The sequence below is a fragment of the Neoarius graeffei genome, chromosome 11 (assembly GCF_027579695.1).
Source record: "Neoarius graeffei isolate fNeoGra1 chromosome 11, fNeoGra1.pri, whole genome shotgun sequence".
NCBI classification, from domain to species: Eukaryota; Metazoa; Chordata; class Actinopteri; order Siluriformes; family Ariidae; genus Neoarius; species Neoarius graeffei.
The window spans coordinates 52,702,105-52,720,336 of NC_083579.1; the positions used below are offsets into that span (position 1 = coordinate 52,702,105).

General features: G+C 39.9%; 1 protein-coding gene across 3 annotated transcripts in view; it reads right to left on the minus strand.

The window, feature by feature from the left end:
* Window positions 1-1,927: 1,927 nt before the first annotated feature.
* rps6ka5 (ribosomal protein S6 kinase, polypeptide 5) overlaps window positions 1,928-18,232 on the minus strand; it is a 49,987-nt gene continuing 33,682 nt past the window's right edge. For all 3 annotated transcript variants that reach the window (XM_060934176.1, XM_060934177.1, XM_060934175.1), the window contains 6 exons: window positions 12,692-12,785; window positions 11,948-12,118; window positions 11,317-11,508; window positions 7,309-7,468; window positions 7,034-7,197; window positions 1,928-4,884 (listed from right to left, as the gene is read on the minus strand). In XM_060934176.1, coding sequence (XP_060790159.1) covers window positions 4,618-4,884; window positions 7,034-7,197; window positions 7,309-7,468; window positions 11,317-11,508; window positions 11,948-12,118; window positions 12,692-12,785 — 1,048 coding nt within the window. In that variant the 3' untranslated portion in view covers window positions 1,928-4,617. The remainder of the gene's footprint in view (window positions 4,885-7,033; window positions 7,198-7,308; window positions 7,469-11,316; window positions 11,509-11,947; window positions 12,119-12,691; window positions 12,786-18,232) is intronic.

Sequence of the window (18,232 nt, forward strand, 5' to 3'; positions counted from 1 at the left end):
CTTATATTGGGAAAACATTATTTTATTATTAAGAGGAAATTACAGGACACCTAAATATATGGCTTGGCTTTTACAAAATACAGTATATACACCATGAAGACCATAAATATAACCTCATTGTATGTATCTGCGTGTCTTTTTTAATCAATCATTCATATAACAATTCAACAACCCAATTTAATAAGTTAAGAGAATAATATTTATATTATATATCCAGCCCAGCTAGATAACTACAATGTGTCTTTAATTTTTCAAGAAAAGAGCTTTTTTTTTTTTAAATTGCTCTGTGAAATCACTGGTGCTGCTCTGTGAGCGCTGGCAGAACAGCTAGGACAAGTAGGTCTAGTTGAAATGGCCCTCAAAGGATGCTTTAGACTGAAATATATGTAGATACTGCCCCTCAGTGGCAGTCTTTGATTGCACAGTTGGCTGTTAAACAGCATCAGATATTTTTGAATGATTTATTATTATTATTATTATTCCATCCATTATCTGTAGCCGCTTATCCTGTTCCACAGGGTCGCAGGCAAGCTGGAGCCTATCCCAGCTGATTATGGGTGAGAGGCAGGGTACACCCTGGACAAGTCGCCAGGTTATCGCAGGGCTGACACAGAGACAAATAACCATTCACACTCACATTCACACCTACGGTCAATTTAGAGCCACCAATTAACCTAACCTGCATGTCTTTGGACTGTGGGGGAAACCGGAGCACGTGGAGGAAACCCACGCGGACACGGGGAGAACATGCAAACTCCGCACAGGATACACAATTGAACCCAGGAGCTTCTTGCTGGGAGGCGACAGTGCTAACCACTACACCACCATGCCGCCCTATTATTATTATTATTATCATCATCATCCAATATCCTATTGATGCTTTCTTTAATGTTGGTGTAGCATTGGAAAAAAAAAGCTCTATGGCTAAAGAATGGATTCACTTCAACAACTTAGATATGCTATTTTCAATTAGCCAAGAATGCATGTAGTGTGTATATACTGTATGTATACATACAACTAATTATATATATATATATATATATATATACACACACACACACACACACATATATATATATATATATATATATATATATATATATATATATATATATATATATATATAGTAAATGTAGACTGTGAGGATGTATGACGTACCCCTTTGGTTTTTAACTTGAATGGAGGTCACAGTGATCTGAAAAATATGAAAGTTTTATGCCATTTATTCATTACTGATATGCTGAGCCATCATTGCAACTGTAGCATGAGTCCATATAAAACAACAGCACTGAATGTTGCCAGAGGGAAGCACATTTCTATTCTAGAATATATATATATATATATATATATATATATATATATATATATATATATATATATTTTTTTTTTTTTTTTTTTTTTTGCTTCACTGAAAACGATGGTTTTCAAAGGTACAAAGAAATGTAAAGCTTTTGTTGTTTTTTGAAACTGAGGATTTGCCTTGAGTTCACTGCTACAGATCAAAGCTTTGGCAACAAATAAAAAAATAAAATACATGCAATGAAAATCTATGAATATTTTTCACTGAGGAGTATACTGAGGAGTGATACTCGCCCATCAAGCTCAACAAAGTTTTCCAATACTACAGACAGCTTTGGATTTTTTCAAGACGCAAAAGTTAAGCTCCAGGGGTCAGAGACTGCCTGCCATAACACAGTGTGCTGGTATTGGTAACGTTAATGTTAATATTTCATCCTAGTCACATTTATTTTTTTGCAAGTTAAAATTCCTGCTTAAACATTTTGCTCAGTTGGATGAAAGGGAAGATACCGCAGGATCTTCCAAGGTCAAAGTCAAATGTCCTGTTCAGGACTATTAGCTGTGAGAGGTAATGTTCCTGCTCTTTCGCCTTTTCGAACAATCCACACCAAATGACCATATATCTGACTTCTTTTTTTTTTTTTAACCATAACAACATTCTTCTACTGAACACAACATTACAAAACAACCCTCCAATTATTAAACATTAGAAACACAAAACAGATATTTTACAGCCACCATCCTCTCAAAATCAGGTCACAGAGCCTATGTTGTGCGAGATATCATTCATAAAGGATATGTCGAAGCTCAAATCATCATGGAGAATTGTGCCATCAGATGAAAGAGTGAGCCGATAGTCTGATCGCTGGCGGCACAGAGAGATATGTACTCACACTGGGCCCTCTGCTACGATAGCAGGAAAAAGGGCCACACAATTAACCAGCTCCTGAGAGCATTAAAGTAGGCCAACAATAACTTGTGATGAAGGAGTGCTCAGATCAAAGGAATGGACTCTTTTCAAGAGCATGCTGTTACGATATGTGTTCTCTCTACCTCAGAAAATGGTAAAAGATACTCTCTAGAATATACATGAAACCCTCACGCAGCCAGCCAGACTAGAGAGCTCTTTAGAACTCTGAAAATCTGCTGCTGGCATTGGCTGACACAAAACACAAGTGCTTTAGAGATCAATGGAACGGTAGAACACAGTGCTGACCTATCTGCCTGAAGCACAAGGATAGGTCTTGCCTTGGAGTCTGAATAGCTCTGGCGCATATTCATCAAAGCCAAATTCTCAGCCTCTTCCTAATGCTGTAAAGTGCTGACCCCGTTTTTCCTCTCTGTGTTCCAGTGCACCTGTCTCACTGCCTGGATACTAGGACTCTGAGCTGGGCTGCTTAATCTCCCAGAGGACAAACAGCACCACAGTAAAGCAACTAATAAGGCCTCCACCCCCCCAAGCGGAGTTCAATGTAGGACACACACACTCTTTCCTGTTCTATTAATATCCCAAAACAAAAAGAGCAGAGCAGGAATGAGGGAGCTGTGGGGGTTTGGCACAAAGTGGAGATGGAAAAAGCCACGTGCAGGCCTTTGATACTGGAAAGTGAGCTGAGCTCAGGATGCTCTTATTGCTCATCTGTTGCTCTGTCACGTAGGCAGAAGCAGGAGCACCAGTGTATCTGCATACATGTTTGTGTGTTTACTGTACACTCTATACAAGCCCTCAGTGTTTCAGCTTGTGGATGTCACCACTTGTTTCAATGTAAAGATAAAGAGGTAAAGAATATGTGAACTCCTACTGAAGGAGACTGTTAATACACAGGCTAATTGGTTTTAAAGAGGTCTTATGAGGCATAATGATTTTTTTTTTTTTTTTTTTGCTCACTTGTTTATAATGCATAATGGTCCCTATCAGACAAGGGCAAAACACAAAAGTCATGCTGAAGGAAGAAATGTGGCTATTTTTGCATAGCAGGTCAACTGCAACGTTGAGTCTAGTGCCTTATCGGTTGAAAGCCTTTGTAGTGCTTCCAATAGTAGAACAGAGAATGCTATTATATCAAGCATTTCATCAGGACAGTCTCGTAAGCTCATGGCATGCTGACGTGCCTTCAGCAATGAAATCTACTACAACGGGAAACGTTGAACTTGGTTAACTTACCACTGTACACCTAGCACAGAAAGTACAACAAAACGTTCAACCATCTGTACAAAGACATAATATGATGAGGCAACTGGGCCTAACCTTGACACGTACACACCCTGTTGCTACCTTTTTTTCTGCTTACTCTGCAAATTTGTCGAAATTAGGACATGAACAACATATTTATAAATATGCAGGAGAATCTTTCTCTTCTTTAGCTCAATATGTGGAGCATAAAACTTTTATATAATCGCCTGCTTTATCCTGGTTATCAGGTAAAAAAACCTCCCAGAATAAAATCTATCACTAAAATCCAACTCTCTCAGAATAAATCCATCACTACTGGAATTAGAGAAACTTTGTTTGACCTCATTTTCTTTTCTAGCTCTGTGTGTTAGGACTTTGTTATATTTTTAACATTTACGTTTACATATAAAACAATCCTTTTAACTCCCATAATAACCCATTTACTGCATAAAATAATAAATATGGAACACTCTGTTATATAATCTTCTTTGACGACTTAAAAAAAAAGACTTGTTTGAATACACGTAAACAAATCTCTGCTACTTCACAATGAAACTCGGATCGGAAGAAGCCTGCATGAAAATCAAACAAGTTCGGTATCGCATACTTCTGACCCGATGTAGTCAGTAACAACACACTTCACAACTTGATTTATAAGGACATCCACCAAAAATAACACACTTGACCATAGGGCCGTAAGAATAATTTAACATCTAAACTTATCATATAAACTTTATCTTTTTTAGAATGAAGCAAATATCCCTTTCTTCCTTTTTTTTTGCCTAAAGCAGTGAGACAGCACAGTTACTGGAGCATTTGTTCCAGTTACTGCATGATGTCATGCTTCTCTGAGTGACACTCAGCTTATATGTGTGCGTAACATACAGCAGATATGGATGCCTGGCCACTTGGATCAGGAGTGTGGGATTAAGTCTGGTCCAGTCCAGAAATCAGTGGATCATAAAGGGATCAGGCCTTTTTCCTCAAACTCCATCACAATGTACTACCCTGCTCCACATATCTATTGCTAGTGAAGGGCTCGGGTGGTGATTTCGGCTCTGGCGCTCCTGCTTGCATGCTCTGCATCTGTGATAAAGGGAGACCTGACTAACGTAGAGGAACATGGACAGAGAGGACGAGACGGTTCACTCGGAGAAGCTGAAAGCAGGCTGTGGCTCGCTCTGAGAGGGCTCATCGTCATCAGGGCCCAGAGTAAGGGGCGTGCTGACAGACAGCTGAAGAGGAGTCTTCTCCTGAGACTGGGAAGAAGACGAGGATGAGTGTGTGCTCTCGCTGGAGCTGCTACGTGTCTCCGTACTTGTGCTGGTCTTTTTCATCTTCCTGCGCTTGGCTAGAGGAGCCTTATCCACCGTCTGCAGTCGGAAACCCTCACGCTTACACTTATTGAAGGCCTAGGAGAAAACACAGGGCTACTTGACATTAGTGATGGGGAAATTAGTTGACATAATGTCACCTTCTAACTGATTTCTGGCCTGATGCAGAAACAATAATTATATTGCTTATTCCTTATCTATTTCAGTCTGAAAACAATGTGTGGAGTTCAAAGTTCATATTGAGTTACTGATCTTAATAGAGTCTGCAATTCCTTTTAGAATAGTTTAAAATGGGCACATGATGCACAAACTAGATTCTACAATCCCAACATATTTAACAGTTATTCCACAAAATCGAGTCGTACATGAGCCGACAGCCGACAAAGCATGTAGCGCCGAGTCGGCTATAAGCCATGTATGACGAGATTGAGTGAAATATTTGTTTAATTATATCCACATTCACTGGATTTTGAGAAACAGAGCTTTTTTTTTTTGCAAATCTGATAAATAAAAACTTTATACAAAAACGTCCGACAAAATAATTTCCGCTTAGAATGTAAACAAACCGGCGAAATGACAGTAACAATTTGTGAAAAATGCTATAAAAATAATTCTTGAAAAATAAAAAAAGATATGTTCTTACCATCAAATACTTTCATTCACTCCATATTTTGTTGCTTTTTTTTTGTATTTTTGGGGGTTTTGTTTTCGAGTAGTTTTTATTTCGTCCCCGGTTGGTTCAGCAACACGTTCCGCCATTTTGTTTTTCTCTACTTATGGTCTATGAGCTGATAGCCTAGTAGTAGAGTAGCCAATCAGAGCGCGCGATTGCTCATATCCATCCATCCATCCATCCATCCATCCATTATCTCTAGCCGCTTTATCCTGTTCTACAGGGTCGCAGGCAAGCTGGAGCCTATCCCAGCTGACTACGGGCGAAAGGCGGGGTACACCCTGGACAAGTCGCCAGGTCATCACAGGGCTGACACATAGACACAGACAACCATTCACACTCACATTCACACCTACGGTCAATTTAGAGTCACCAGTTAACCTAACCTGCATGCCTTTGGACTGTGGGGGAAACTGGAGCACCCGGAGGAAACCCACGCAGACACGGGGAGAACATGCAAACTCCGCACAGAAAGGCCCTCACCGGCTGCTGGGCTTGAACCCAGGACCTTCTTGCTGTGACGTGACAGTGCTAACCACTACACCACCGTGCCGCCCTGCTCATATCCAGTGAATGTGAATAGAATAATACACTGTATTTAGTGAACATATACAGTGAAAAGCAAGTCACTGGTGAATAATCCTACACATACTCCTGCATGACAGTTAAAACTAATCTGGGTAAATAGAAAAACATTTGAAACAAAGTTATGATACAAATATATTATTGCCTTCATGTAACTTTCTTTCCTTAAGAAAGCAACTAGCTATTATGTGTTTGTGGCAGCGGGGGCGTGGTCAAGCGTCAGTCTGTGAATGGAGGCGGAGTCAGGGAACGTAAGTGGTAGAATCACTGCACCTGATGGAAATTAACCTGTGTCTGTGTGTCTTCCCCAGTGACCGCGCCCTAGAAGAGCAGGTGGGTGGAGCACAGAAGCACGGCAGGCCAGAACTGAGTTCTTATAAAACTCTTTATTTTCTCGCTTTTCAGCGTTCAACATTCACTCTCCCAGCCACACACGCACGCACACCAGTGTTCAGGTTGGGGGGAGAGCTCCCTTTCTCTGCTCTCCCTCTCCTCTTATAGGGCGCAGTCACTGGGGAAGACACACAAACACAGGTTAATTCCCATCAGGTGCAGTGATTCTACCACGTACCTTCCCTGACTCCGCCCTCCATTCACAGACCGCCGCTTGACCACGCCCCCGCTGCCACAGTGTTCAATCTCTGAATGTATTTGAATAGTCAATAAAACTGCATTCAATTGGCTGCTTAGTTCTTGCAATTCAGCCTACAAATTAAACTGTATTATTCATTTGTGGCTAAATTGTTGCTGCTGAGCAAAATTACAGAATTACTTGAAATGACTTTCACTACAACAGCCTGACAATAATAAGATATGGGATAGAAATGCACTGAGAATTCAGTTGAAACAGTTTTTAAAGAAAAATATTTAGAAAAAAAACACAACACTGCTGAAGCTGAACACTTTCAGCTCCTCTATGCTTTGTTCTCCCTGATCATAACCCTCCTTCCCTCCATCTGTTTCACTCACATTGAAGGTGGCTTTAACGCAGGTGTTTACAGAGGCGGTAGACAGACCCAGAATGTCAGGCGTCATGAGGGGGTTGGATGAGAGCTGGCTGTCGTCCTGCAGCCACGTGTTATAGCGCAGCTCACACATCTTTATCCTCTTGTTAGGGTCTACCGTCAGGAGCTCTGTTCAGATCCCACACCCCAGACATGCACATAACATTTACTTATTAGTACCATACACCACCTTCAATCACCACTGATACAGTCTGCTCTTCAGCACCACAACAGTCTCACCCTGAATGAGCTCCTTGGCCTGCTGGGACACATTCTTCCAAGCCTCACCCTGGAAAGAGAAGTCTCCTTGTTTGATTTTCTTCATGATCTCCTCTGCACTTGTGTGTGTTAAGCTCTTCCCCTGACACTGAAAGGGCACCTGGCCAGATAGCATGGTGTACTGCAACACAACACAGCATGGAGCAAGGGATTTACACACACATTCAGCCTGCTGATCACACAAAGTCTACTATTTCAACACTGCTACAGATCTAGTTTAAAATTCTAACTGGCTAAATGCCATTACATTCGCTGAAAATAATCAGCATACAGAATTCCAAGAAAATGAATGGGATTCAGATCAAAAGGTGCTATTATTTTTTACAAACCAATATTATTTAAACCTACAGTGTGCAGAAAACCTGTCAGGGGTGTCAGGCTAGAACTAATGGGAAATTTGTACACATCTATCATGTGCGAGAAACAGCAACCAATCAGGACAGAGGATGAGAAAAAGAGAGTGTACAAGTCCAATATTTTCAGCCAGAGGAAAATGACTGATTGTATGTCCATCAGTATATGTGGTTTCCTCTCTATGCTGTATTTTAGCAAGCTAGCTACCGTTAGCGGCCTTTGCGCTGCAGTGCAACCTTTACTCCTTCAACCACAATTTACATTTTAGCGAGCTACCCTGCTAAATGGTAAGTCGGTACACATTTCGTTGTCCCGATCTATTTAGGCCTACTAAGTGCAGCCTTGAAATCTAATCAAACATGTATTAAAAAGAGCGCAAAGAGAAAAAGACTCAGATACAGAACTCTGTGTGTGTGTGTGTGCGCGCGCGCGTGCGTGTATATCTCTCACTCAGTGCTTCAGGGCCTCTTACAGCTTGTCTGAGAGCATGTCAACAAGTGCTACCCACTGCACTACCCTGCTCACCCCCCTCAGGTGGCTACAGTATGGGATAACTCTCATACAAACATGGACACACAGAGAAACAAAGGAAGGGGGGGTAGGGGCTCTCTCTCACTCCTAGTATCCTTTCTATATTGTTCTTGGTGAAATGTAGTTCACTTAGACTAATATTTCAACCCATGGGCTGCCTCTGTGACTGCCATCAAATCCGAGGTCATTTTCAGTATCTGTATTTTCAGGTCTTTTTCAGTATCCGTTTTCTCCGTGTGCATGCACACAGTCCTACATTATGGTCCTTCTGCTTTTTCATGCCTCTGTGTTCTGCTTTTCTGACAGGAACTTGAAGTATTTTTATACATATAACTAATACCTATATTCGAACACAACCTTCAGCTAATGTAATATGCACCTTAATACATGCGTACAAAACTATGTATAAACTGATATACAGCATTATCAGAGATGCTGAGCCACAAAAACATACAGACAGCAGTGAACCAGGAAGTAAGACAAACCAGCGTGGTTTTTTTCTACAGATTTACTCAGTAATATGGTGACGGAAGGAAACCTTGACAAACTGAGACTTCCTACTCAGACAAACATCTTTCTCATTTGAAGTACTGAGGAAACAGCGATGCTCTACTTCAGTGATTCTCAAAGTTGGGTCCATGAAGCATAACCAGGGGGTCTGTGATTTTTATTTTCATTTATTTAGGCATGTAGAAATCACAACCCATCCATCCATCCACTATCTGTAGCTGTTTATCCTGTACAGGGTCGTGGGCAAGCTGGAGCCTATCCCAGCTGACTATGGGCAAGAAGCGGGGTACACCCTGGACAAGTCGCCAGGTCATCGCAGGGCTGACACACACAACCATTCACACTCACACCTACGGTTAATTTAGAACCACCAATTAGCCTAACCTGCATGTCTTTGGACTGTAGGGGAAACGGGAGCACCCGGAGTAAATCCACAGAGACACGGGGAGAACATGCAAACTCCACACAGAAAGGCTCTCATCGGCCGCTGGGCTCAAACCCAGGACCTTCTTGCTGTGAGGCGACAGCGCTAACCACTACACCACCGTGCTGCCCCGAAATCACAACCCACCATAACAAAAAAAAAAAATTATAACTACATTCTTCGAGTTATTGGCCTGTTCAAGCTGATCACTTGAATGAAGTGGGTTTAATCTTAATAACTGAAAACAAGAAGGCACGTACAATAAATAATATCAACTTGGTGTTCTGTCAGTGGACGTTTCAGGAATAAAAATCTCCATGGCTCCGATAAATATCTAGAATATTATCACACACACATGTGAACAAGAAGCCTGATATTCATATATTTAGGAATTCATATACTCTAGGAATCTGTTTTTTCTTCTTTTTTCTTCAGTAAAAGTGATCTGTGGCTGGCTTTGAGAACTCCTGCTCTCCATCCTACCAGGCAGTCTTATAAAAATTTACTGTACAGACCGGATTCACAGCTACTCCTTGCGATATTTTTGAATGATTTAGATAACAGAAGTCAGCTCCATGTATTCATGTTAGCAGCTAGCTAAATGGTTGTAAAATACTGGCCTTAAATTTTTCACTTCTGCCAATAATGATTATAATTATCATTCTCAGCAAGTGTGTTTTATATATTTTTAAACCACAGCATGGCTGAATGCTCGAATCTGAGCACATTATTTTTGTGTAACAGAACAGGCAAGTGGCTGGCTATAAAGAACAATAGATTCATATTAATGTGCTCTTTATAATACAGTCTTGTTTAGGAACAGCCCAGATACAGGGATTTGTACGCCAGGCACTTGACAATAAACTAAGACTAAAAATAAACAGATTTAAAAACATTGTTGAATAAAGCAATTCTTACAACTGTTGATGTGGTGAAGTTTTTCGTTAGGAGAGATTTACTTAACATTTACTGAAGGAGTATTGGGTGTAAGCGCTCTCAGTCTTAGTTACATTTTTTGTTTTTGGTGATTTCACAGTAAAATGACAGGGTGTGCCTCCGTGTGTGTGTGTGCGTGTGTGTGTGAGTGAGATAAGATCCTATCCATCATGAGAGAGGTGATAAAAGAATGGCTATATTTACTGCACATGTAACGTAGCTGAGAACAGGAACTAATTTGTCTCTCAGACATTCCACAACATTAAATATAACTATGAAGCATTAAAATGCAGATGTGTCTTGTTCATTTATAAAGTAATCATTGTGATCATTGGCAAATCACTGCAGTAGAAGCGGGACAACAAACTCCAGACCATGCTTTGGCAGGGATGGGGGCGTGTATTATTTTCATAAAACAGCACAGTCCATCGTATGTTATCCCTTACATAAAACCGATATAAATGTATATTTTGGCTTTAGTCTGAATGACAGTGTCTGGAGGTCTTCTCCTATTTAACAGTTATTCCACGAATTCGAGTCGTGCATGAGCTGATAGCCAAGTTGGCTTTTAGCTATGTATGACGAGATTGAGTAGAATATTTGTTTTATTCTATCCACATTCACTGGATTTTGAGAAACAGAGCATTTTTATTCTTTGCAAATTCAATGAATAAAAACTTTATACAAAACGTCTGACAAAATCATTTCTGCTTAGAATGTGGAATGACAGCAGCAATTTGTGAAAAATGCTATCATAATAATAATTATTGGAAAAAAAAACACCACACGTTCTTACCATCAAATACTTTCATTCAATATATATTTTGTGGTTTTGTTTTCGAGTAGAGTTTTTATTTCGTCCTCGGTTGGTTCAGCCACACGCTCTGCCATTTTGTTTTTCTCTACTCACGGTATACGAGCTGATATCCTAGTAATAGAGTAGCCAATCAGAGCGCACGATTGCTCATATCCAGTGAGTATGGATAGAATAAATATGCTTATCATGGCACTGAAATAGTGATTAATATTAAATTGATAATTTAAATTAAATCCACAAGTCAATAAGCAAGTTAAATCCTTTTAGAAGTTTTCATTTTTTAAGCATCATTTTTAAGATTTTCCATTTTTATACTAAGTTCCTTCTAGGAACAAAATTGAGTACAAATATCATATGCACTACTGTTTCAAATGCAAAACCAATGGCATGTTCTTACCAGTATGACCCCCAGACTCCAGAGGTCACAAGACTCATCGTAACCGCCGTACTTGAGGATCTCGGGGGCGGCGTACTGTAGGGTGAAGCAGGGCGTCTTCAGAAGCTGGTTATCAGGAGGCTTGAGCCGAGCAAAGCCAAAGTCGATTATTTTGATTTCTGAGTTCTCACTTTCATCAGTGAATAGCAGGTTCTAAGAACAAATCAGAGAGCTTAAAATTCAACACCACAATCATTAACAATAGCCATAAAGGAGAGGTTTTATCGACACAGAAACTTTATATGAACGCAGGAAATGGGCCTGCGGTGTTCAATGTAAGTTAATCTAACTACACGGTATACATTAGAGAGCAATGTGTTCTGTGTAGATGTTCATCATGGATGATTCTGCTTTGTACACCTCACCCTTTTTTCAGCGATCCTACAAAAGCATTTAGCAAAAGCTTTCAGCGACAATGGGCCAATAAATTGTCATAAAGGGCCTAATGCCAAGAGATCTACGCTCGGTTCATCTAAAGCGGTATGCATTATGTGGCGACTTGTCAAACACGTTCTCTCAATCCCAAAAGATGTGCCAGGGCAAATGGTGGAGCTAAGTATTAAGTAGCATGGTGGTAAAAGGTCAGCTGTACCTCTGGTTTAAGGTCTCGATGAACCACACCTACGTCGTGCATGTGGCTCACAGCAGACACCAGCCTCCGCATGATCCGGCTTGCCTCTGTCTCACTGAAGTGTTGCTTCCTCCGGATCCGCTCCAGGAGCTCGCCACCACGCAACAGCTCTAGAACCAGATATGTGTGCAGCTGCACACAGACACGAGTGTGTGTCAGAAGAGATGAAAAGCAGCAAGCAAATATTGTTTAGTTCAAGCAACAAAAAAAAAGGAACAACAGCTGGGTAGATTAGCACCATGTTTTGTTTTCCATCTTGAGAACTGCATTGAATGACATGAAAAGAATAAGAGGCATACACAAACATACATGGATTGTGATTACAGAGCCAAGTAAGTGCACAGCAAAAGCTTTTTTGGAAAATAAAAAAATAACAATGGAATATGCCGTCGAAAAATTGACTCTTCAACTTACTCCAAGCTAACTCAAAGCACAGCACAGAAGAACGCATATGTAGTATATAAAAAGAACTTTTTTTTTCAAAGCAAGATAAATAGAAATGAGGAACAAACATAGCTAGGAGGTTTTGCATTGAATGTAGGGCAATGGCTATTCAAATACATTTGTTGTGCTCCACTTCCCCTGACTGAATAAAGGCTCTAGCGTATCTACAGCAGCTCCGCAGCCCTTCAGCCTTTCTCTCGCTTTATTTCCCTTGCACATACACACACAAGCGCGCGCGGGCACGCACACACACTGGCCTACCTGATCATGGTAAATCTCATGAAGCTTGACGATGTTGGGGTGTCCATCACATAGTTTGAGAGCAGCTATCTCTTTCTGTGTCTGTGCCTCCATTCTTCACAAAGAGGGAATACATACATACATACATACATACATACATTTAGAACACAAATGCTTGTTTTATTACTGTGTTTAAAAGATGCATTCAGTACAAAAACCTAGCCTTGTATTCACATTCACAAGAACGCTACAACCAGAACTTAATCCTGCGGTACAGATAAAGATGGGATATACTGTACTGCTTCATGACACTTTCAGAAAGCCTAGAACACTTGAAAACTAAAGAACATGTATGCCATGTAATAATAAAATGTCCCATGAAGCACACTAAATTATTCTTAACTCATTCCTCAAAGTCAAGATCTGTGATTCATGATACATGGATTACTCATATTTAAATTGTTGCGATCGCAAATCTGATTGGTCAGAAAGTGTCCTTTAATTTTCTCTGACAGGACGGCTCTGACAACAGTGCCAGCTGCGAGATAAAGCACAGCTTTATACTGATGTCCTCGATCTAATATGTTATCATTTCTATAGTAACCACTAATGACAGAGGACTTTGTGCGTGTTGGTTTCTTAGTGACATGAGCAGCTGCGGGTTTTTGGTTTTGTTTTTTTGTTTGTCTTAAAATGACAGAAAGAACGAGGCTACTTATAACTGTTGTAATGTACGTGATGTAGGAACTGACTAGTTTTGGGCACGTTCCACAACATTAAGTAATGACATTTAAGTGTTTGAATTTTATTGTTGGCAAATATCACGGAATAAAACTCTGAGACGTACTCTAATAATTGAAGTGACAAAGATTACAAACTTCAAGCTGGTTACTGGTATAGTGTGTATAGTGCATTATATTTAACAGTTATTCCACAAAATCGAGTCGTAAATGAGCTGATAGCCAACTTGGCGCTACACACCTTGTTGGCTATTAGCCATGTATGACGAGATTGAGTGAAATAATTGTTTTATTCTATCCACATTCACTGGATTTTGAGAAACAGAGCACTTTTATTTTTTGCAAATTCGATAAATAAAAACTTTATACAAAACCTCCGCACTGCAAAAAATTGTCTTAGCAAGTCAAAATATCTTGCTAATAGTTGAAACGATCTAGCATTTCCTATTAGAAGAATACAAGACACCAATTCTTAGATTATTAAACCTAGTTCTAGATTGCAACCAACTAATTCTAAGATGTCTTATCAAGTAAAAATATCTGTCCATGCAGCAAGATAATTTCACTAGTATTAAGTAATTTTCCCCTCAAATTCAGTTTTCAATTTTTTGCAGTGTGACAAAATAATTTCTGCTTAGACTGTAAACAAACCGGTGAAATGACAGGAGCAATTTGTGAAAATGCTATAATAATAATAATTCTTGAAAAATAAAAAAATATATGTTCTTACCATCAAATACTTTTATTCCATATTTTGTTGCTTTTTTTTTTTGTATTTTTCGGGGTTTTGTGTTCGAGTAGAGTTTTTACTTCCTCCTCAGTTGGTTCAGCAACACGCCCAGCCATTTTGTTTTTCTCTACTCATATCCTAGTAGTAGAGTCGCCAATCTGGTACTCATATTCAGTGAATGTGGAGGTGGTGTGATACCCAGTAACCACCCTGAAGTTTCTAAGCTTTGTCCCCTTAATTATTAAATTACTAGCGGGGTCAATCCATGTGAAATCACCAGAGGCCTCACCACTGACCATCTCAGATTTGCTTCATACTTTCTGGAAATATTGTCAGTCAGTGTGCCCAATAAATAGTGTACAACATTTTAGACTTGTATCTTCATTAGTTTCTGAGATATAGGGGCTTTAAAAAAGGGGCATGGCCCCAATTTCACTGTTAAAACGCGTGCTACAGAAAACGGACCTAACTTCCATAAGTCGTTACTTTTAAACTATTCATGCAAGATACATTAAATTTTCAAGGATTGTTCTTTAATGCCAGACGCCTTTAAATACTATAATAAAAAAGTTCACAATTCAATATTTACCAAGTTATGGCTTGCTGAAAATCATAAAAAAAATTTCTTCTATCGTGCTTTGGAGCAACTTTGACCCCCCATATCTCCACATTAAAGCACACCAGATATTTCACATTTTCTTATTTATTACTCATGTTATAGTACTCTTTAGGCAACTAGGTACGTGTTCAAAAGTAATCAAACTTTCTGATTTATTAGGCTTTAAAAATAAAAAAAAAATTTTGCACCTATAATTCAAATGCATATTGCAAATGTATGACAAGGTCTACCATAAAAACAATTATACCACTGGAAAGAGCTTGTTCTGATTAGCAAATGCACAAAATATGAAGTTGGTACCCTAAACCAAACTATAAATGTTAAGGTATCAAGTACGGCATGTTTTACAATAGACAGAAATGCTGTTTTAAGGCATATTACAATACAATTACAAATCTACAGTGTAGGAAAAATAACAACCTTAAAAATACTTTATTTGAAGAGCTTAAACAGTGTATTGATTTGCTTTTCCACATCGGATGGAAGTTTATACTGCCTGCCATTTGATGTAAGTGGGGCATCAATGATTTTCATGACATGCACCAGAGGGACCCAACAGTTTTCCTCTCTCCTGGGCCAGCTGCAAGTCTGAGAGGGACCATGAGGATGCATAAATGTTACTTGTACATCTTGTTCCTCCTCTGATAATGCACAAATGTTGCCTATCCATCACTGTCTGTCATACAAACATACAACATATTTACCAGGAATTGTATCTGCCAGAGAGACTGCTGATTTAACAGGGGTTTTATGCATTACTTGTGGCCGATTCCCACTCATATCCACAATGAAGCTAGGACCACCTGACACCCTGCTGACTTGCAGCTGGTTGGACATGATTGGAACGAATGAGTGGGTGTCTCTTGTTCCAGGAATAGTAGCTGACCTTGAAAATCTTGTCTCCAATGCTTTTCCACTCTCCATAACTTCCCCTGTACCAACCCAGATGAAATGGATGTTCTTGATATGTTTTTCTGCCCACAAAAACAGATCAGATGGGGTTAGTATGTGATCACTCGTGACTGCCTGTAAGCTAGCTCGAGCTGCTGACCGCTTTACAGTGCCTCCAATACCATCACAGGGTGATTTACCATGAGAAGTGGCAAAGAAATGCCATTCTGCCAAAAGTCCAAAATCGTCTGCATGCTTTATTAGATTTGTGAAATTTTTTATAGTTTTTGTATTGGGCTGCTGATCCGTCACTGAAGTAAATGACCTTTTTCAGCTAGGGATGTATCTGGCCGGCAAATGGAAGCTCAAATACAACCCCGATTCCAAGAAAGTTGGGACAAAGTACAAATTGTAAATAAAAACGGAATGCAATAATTTACAAATCTCAAAAACTGATATTGTATTCACAATAGAACATAGACAACATATCAAATGTCGAAAGTGAGACATTTTGAAATTTCATGCCAAATATTGGCTCATTTGAAACTTCATGACAGCAGCATATCTCAAAAAAGTTGGGACAGGGGCAATAAGAGGCTGGAAAAGTTAAAAGGTACAAAAAAGGAACAACTGGAGGACCAAATTGCAACTCATTAGATAAATTGGCAATAGATAGTTTTCACTGACATCACAGCATTCCGGGGAACGCCCTCCAGCCGCCATCTTGTGGGGCAAACAAAACGGACCATCGCCATTACCGGCTACATTATCTCGGACGAATTTATGAAGTTATATAGTCAGTTTTCTAAAATAAAGATCAATGTCGGCAAAATCAAGCAAACAGAAGTATATAGATACATTAGACGACATCTCACGACAACGGTATGCAGCCAAACTGGCCTTGATTGGGGGAATTGACCCCTACGAAGTGGACAAAGATGCATTTTCAAGTGACTATGCAGGGCTGCCAAAGCCTGAAACTGCCAAAGCCTGCTCCAAAGCCTGAAACTGACTTCATCAAACTTTAAAGGCTGTCTGATATATACAACTTTATGTATTCACAGCGCACCTTTTGTCGGATGCCGCCTTTTTCACGGCTGAATCGCGCAGATCCGATTTTTTTTTTTAGGGGGGGCGTTGGAGTGTCTGATTATAATTTCAAAGTAAATTCTGTATTAAAATTACTAAATAAGCAAATCCGTTACAGTCCATGAAACAGGAAGTATAAGGATGAGAAAAAAAACAGTTTAAATCGTAAAGCTGCGCACATTTGCGCAGTCCTGCACACCGCTCGGGCTGCGCAAATGTGCGCAGCTTTCCGATTTAAACTGTTTTTTTCTCATCCTTATACTTCCTGTTTCATGGACTGTAACGGATTTGCTTATTTAGTAATTTTAATACAGAATTTACTTTGAAATTATAATCAGACACTCCAACGCCCCCCCTAAATAAAAAATCGGATCTGCACAATTCAGGCGACATCCGCCAAAAGGCGCGCTGTTTGCATCCCAAACACAAATCAAATCATACAGAATAGACCTAAAATGTTTTTCAAAAATGACCCTTGCGTGAGTGAAGTGACAAGTTTCAAATAGAAACGTGACAAACGAGCGATATTAAGTGTACATTACAATGTAAACGTACACTCAGCGGTTCCAGTTAGGCATTCTCCAGAGATTGTTCACATGATGTTTTGGTTTCCAAAAACAAACTTAAACACAATTGATTGTTTATTTAAACAACTTACCACTTATAAAATGATCGGAGCAGACTTTGCTGTGTTTGGAAGGCTGATAATCCTTGCGGTTGATTCTTGCAAGTCACAGATTTCTCCTTTGTATGCTGAGTTTCTTTGTTTGCTCGACTTCGTGCTCCTGTACAGTGGGAATTCCATTAAAGCTCCGCTTGACTTCATCATCTGACCTATTACGACAGCCGTGAATACAACAGGTGTGCACCATTGCTAGCTTTAAATAGCCTGCTTGGGTTCTTTTGAAGACTTTGTACTCGCGCGTTACAATGTGTGCTCAGTGACCCGTACGGTAAGCTTGACCCGCAAGATGGCCGCCACTAGGGAATCCCCGACTCTGTGATGTCATGTGAAAACTATCTATAGGTCATTAACATGACTGGGTATAAAAAGAGCATCTTGGAGTGGCAGCAGCTCTCAGAAGTAAAGATGGGAAGAGGATCACCAATCCCCTAATTCTGCACCGACAAATAGTGGAACAATATCAGAAAGGAGTTCGACAGTGTAAAATTGCAAAGAGTTTGAACATATCATCATCTACAGTGCATAATATCATCAAAAGATTCAGAGAATCTGGAAGAATCTCTGTGCGTAAGGGTCAAGGCCGGAAAACCATACTGGGTGCCCGTGATCTTCGGGCCCTTAGACGGCACTGCATCACATACAGGCATGCTTCTGTATTGGAAATCACAAAATGGGCTCAGGAATATTTCCAGAGAACATTATCTGTGAACACAATTCACCGTGCCATCCGCCGTTGCCAGCTAAAACTCTATAGTTCAAAGAAGAAGCCGTATCTAAACATGATCCAGAAGCGCAGATGTCTTCTCTG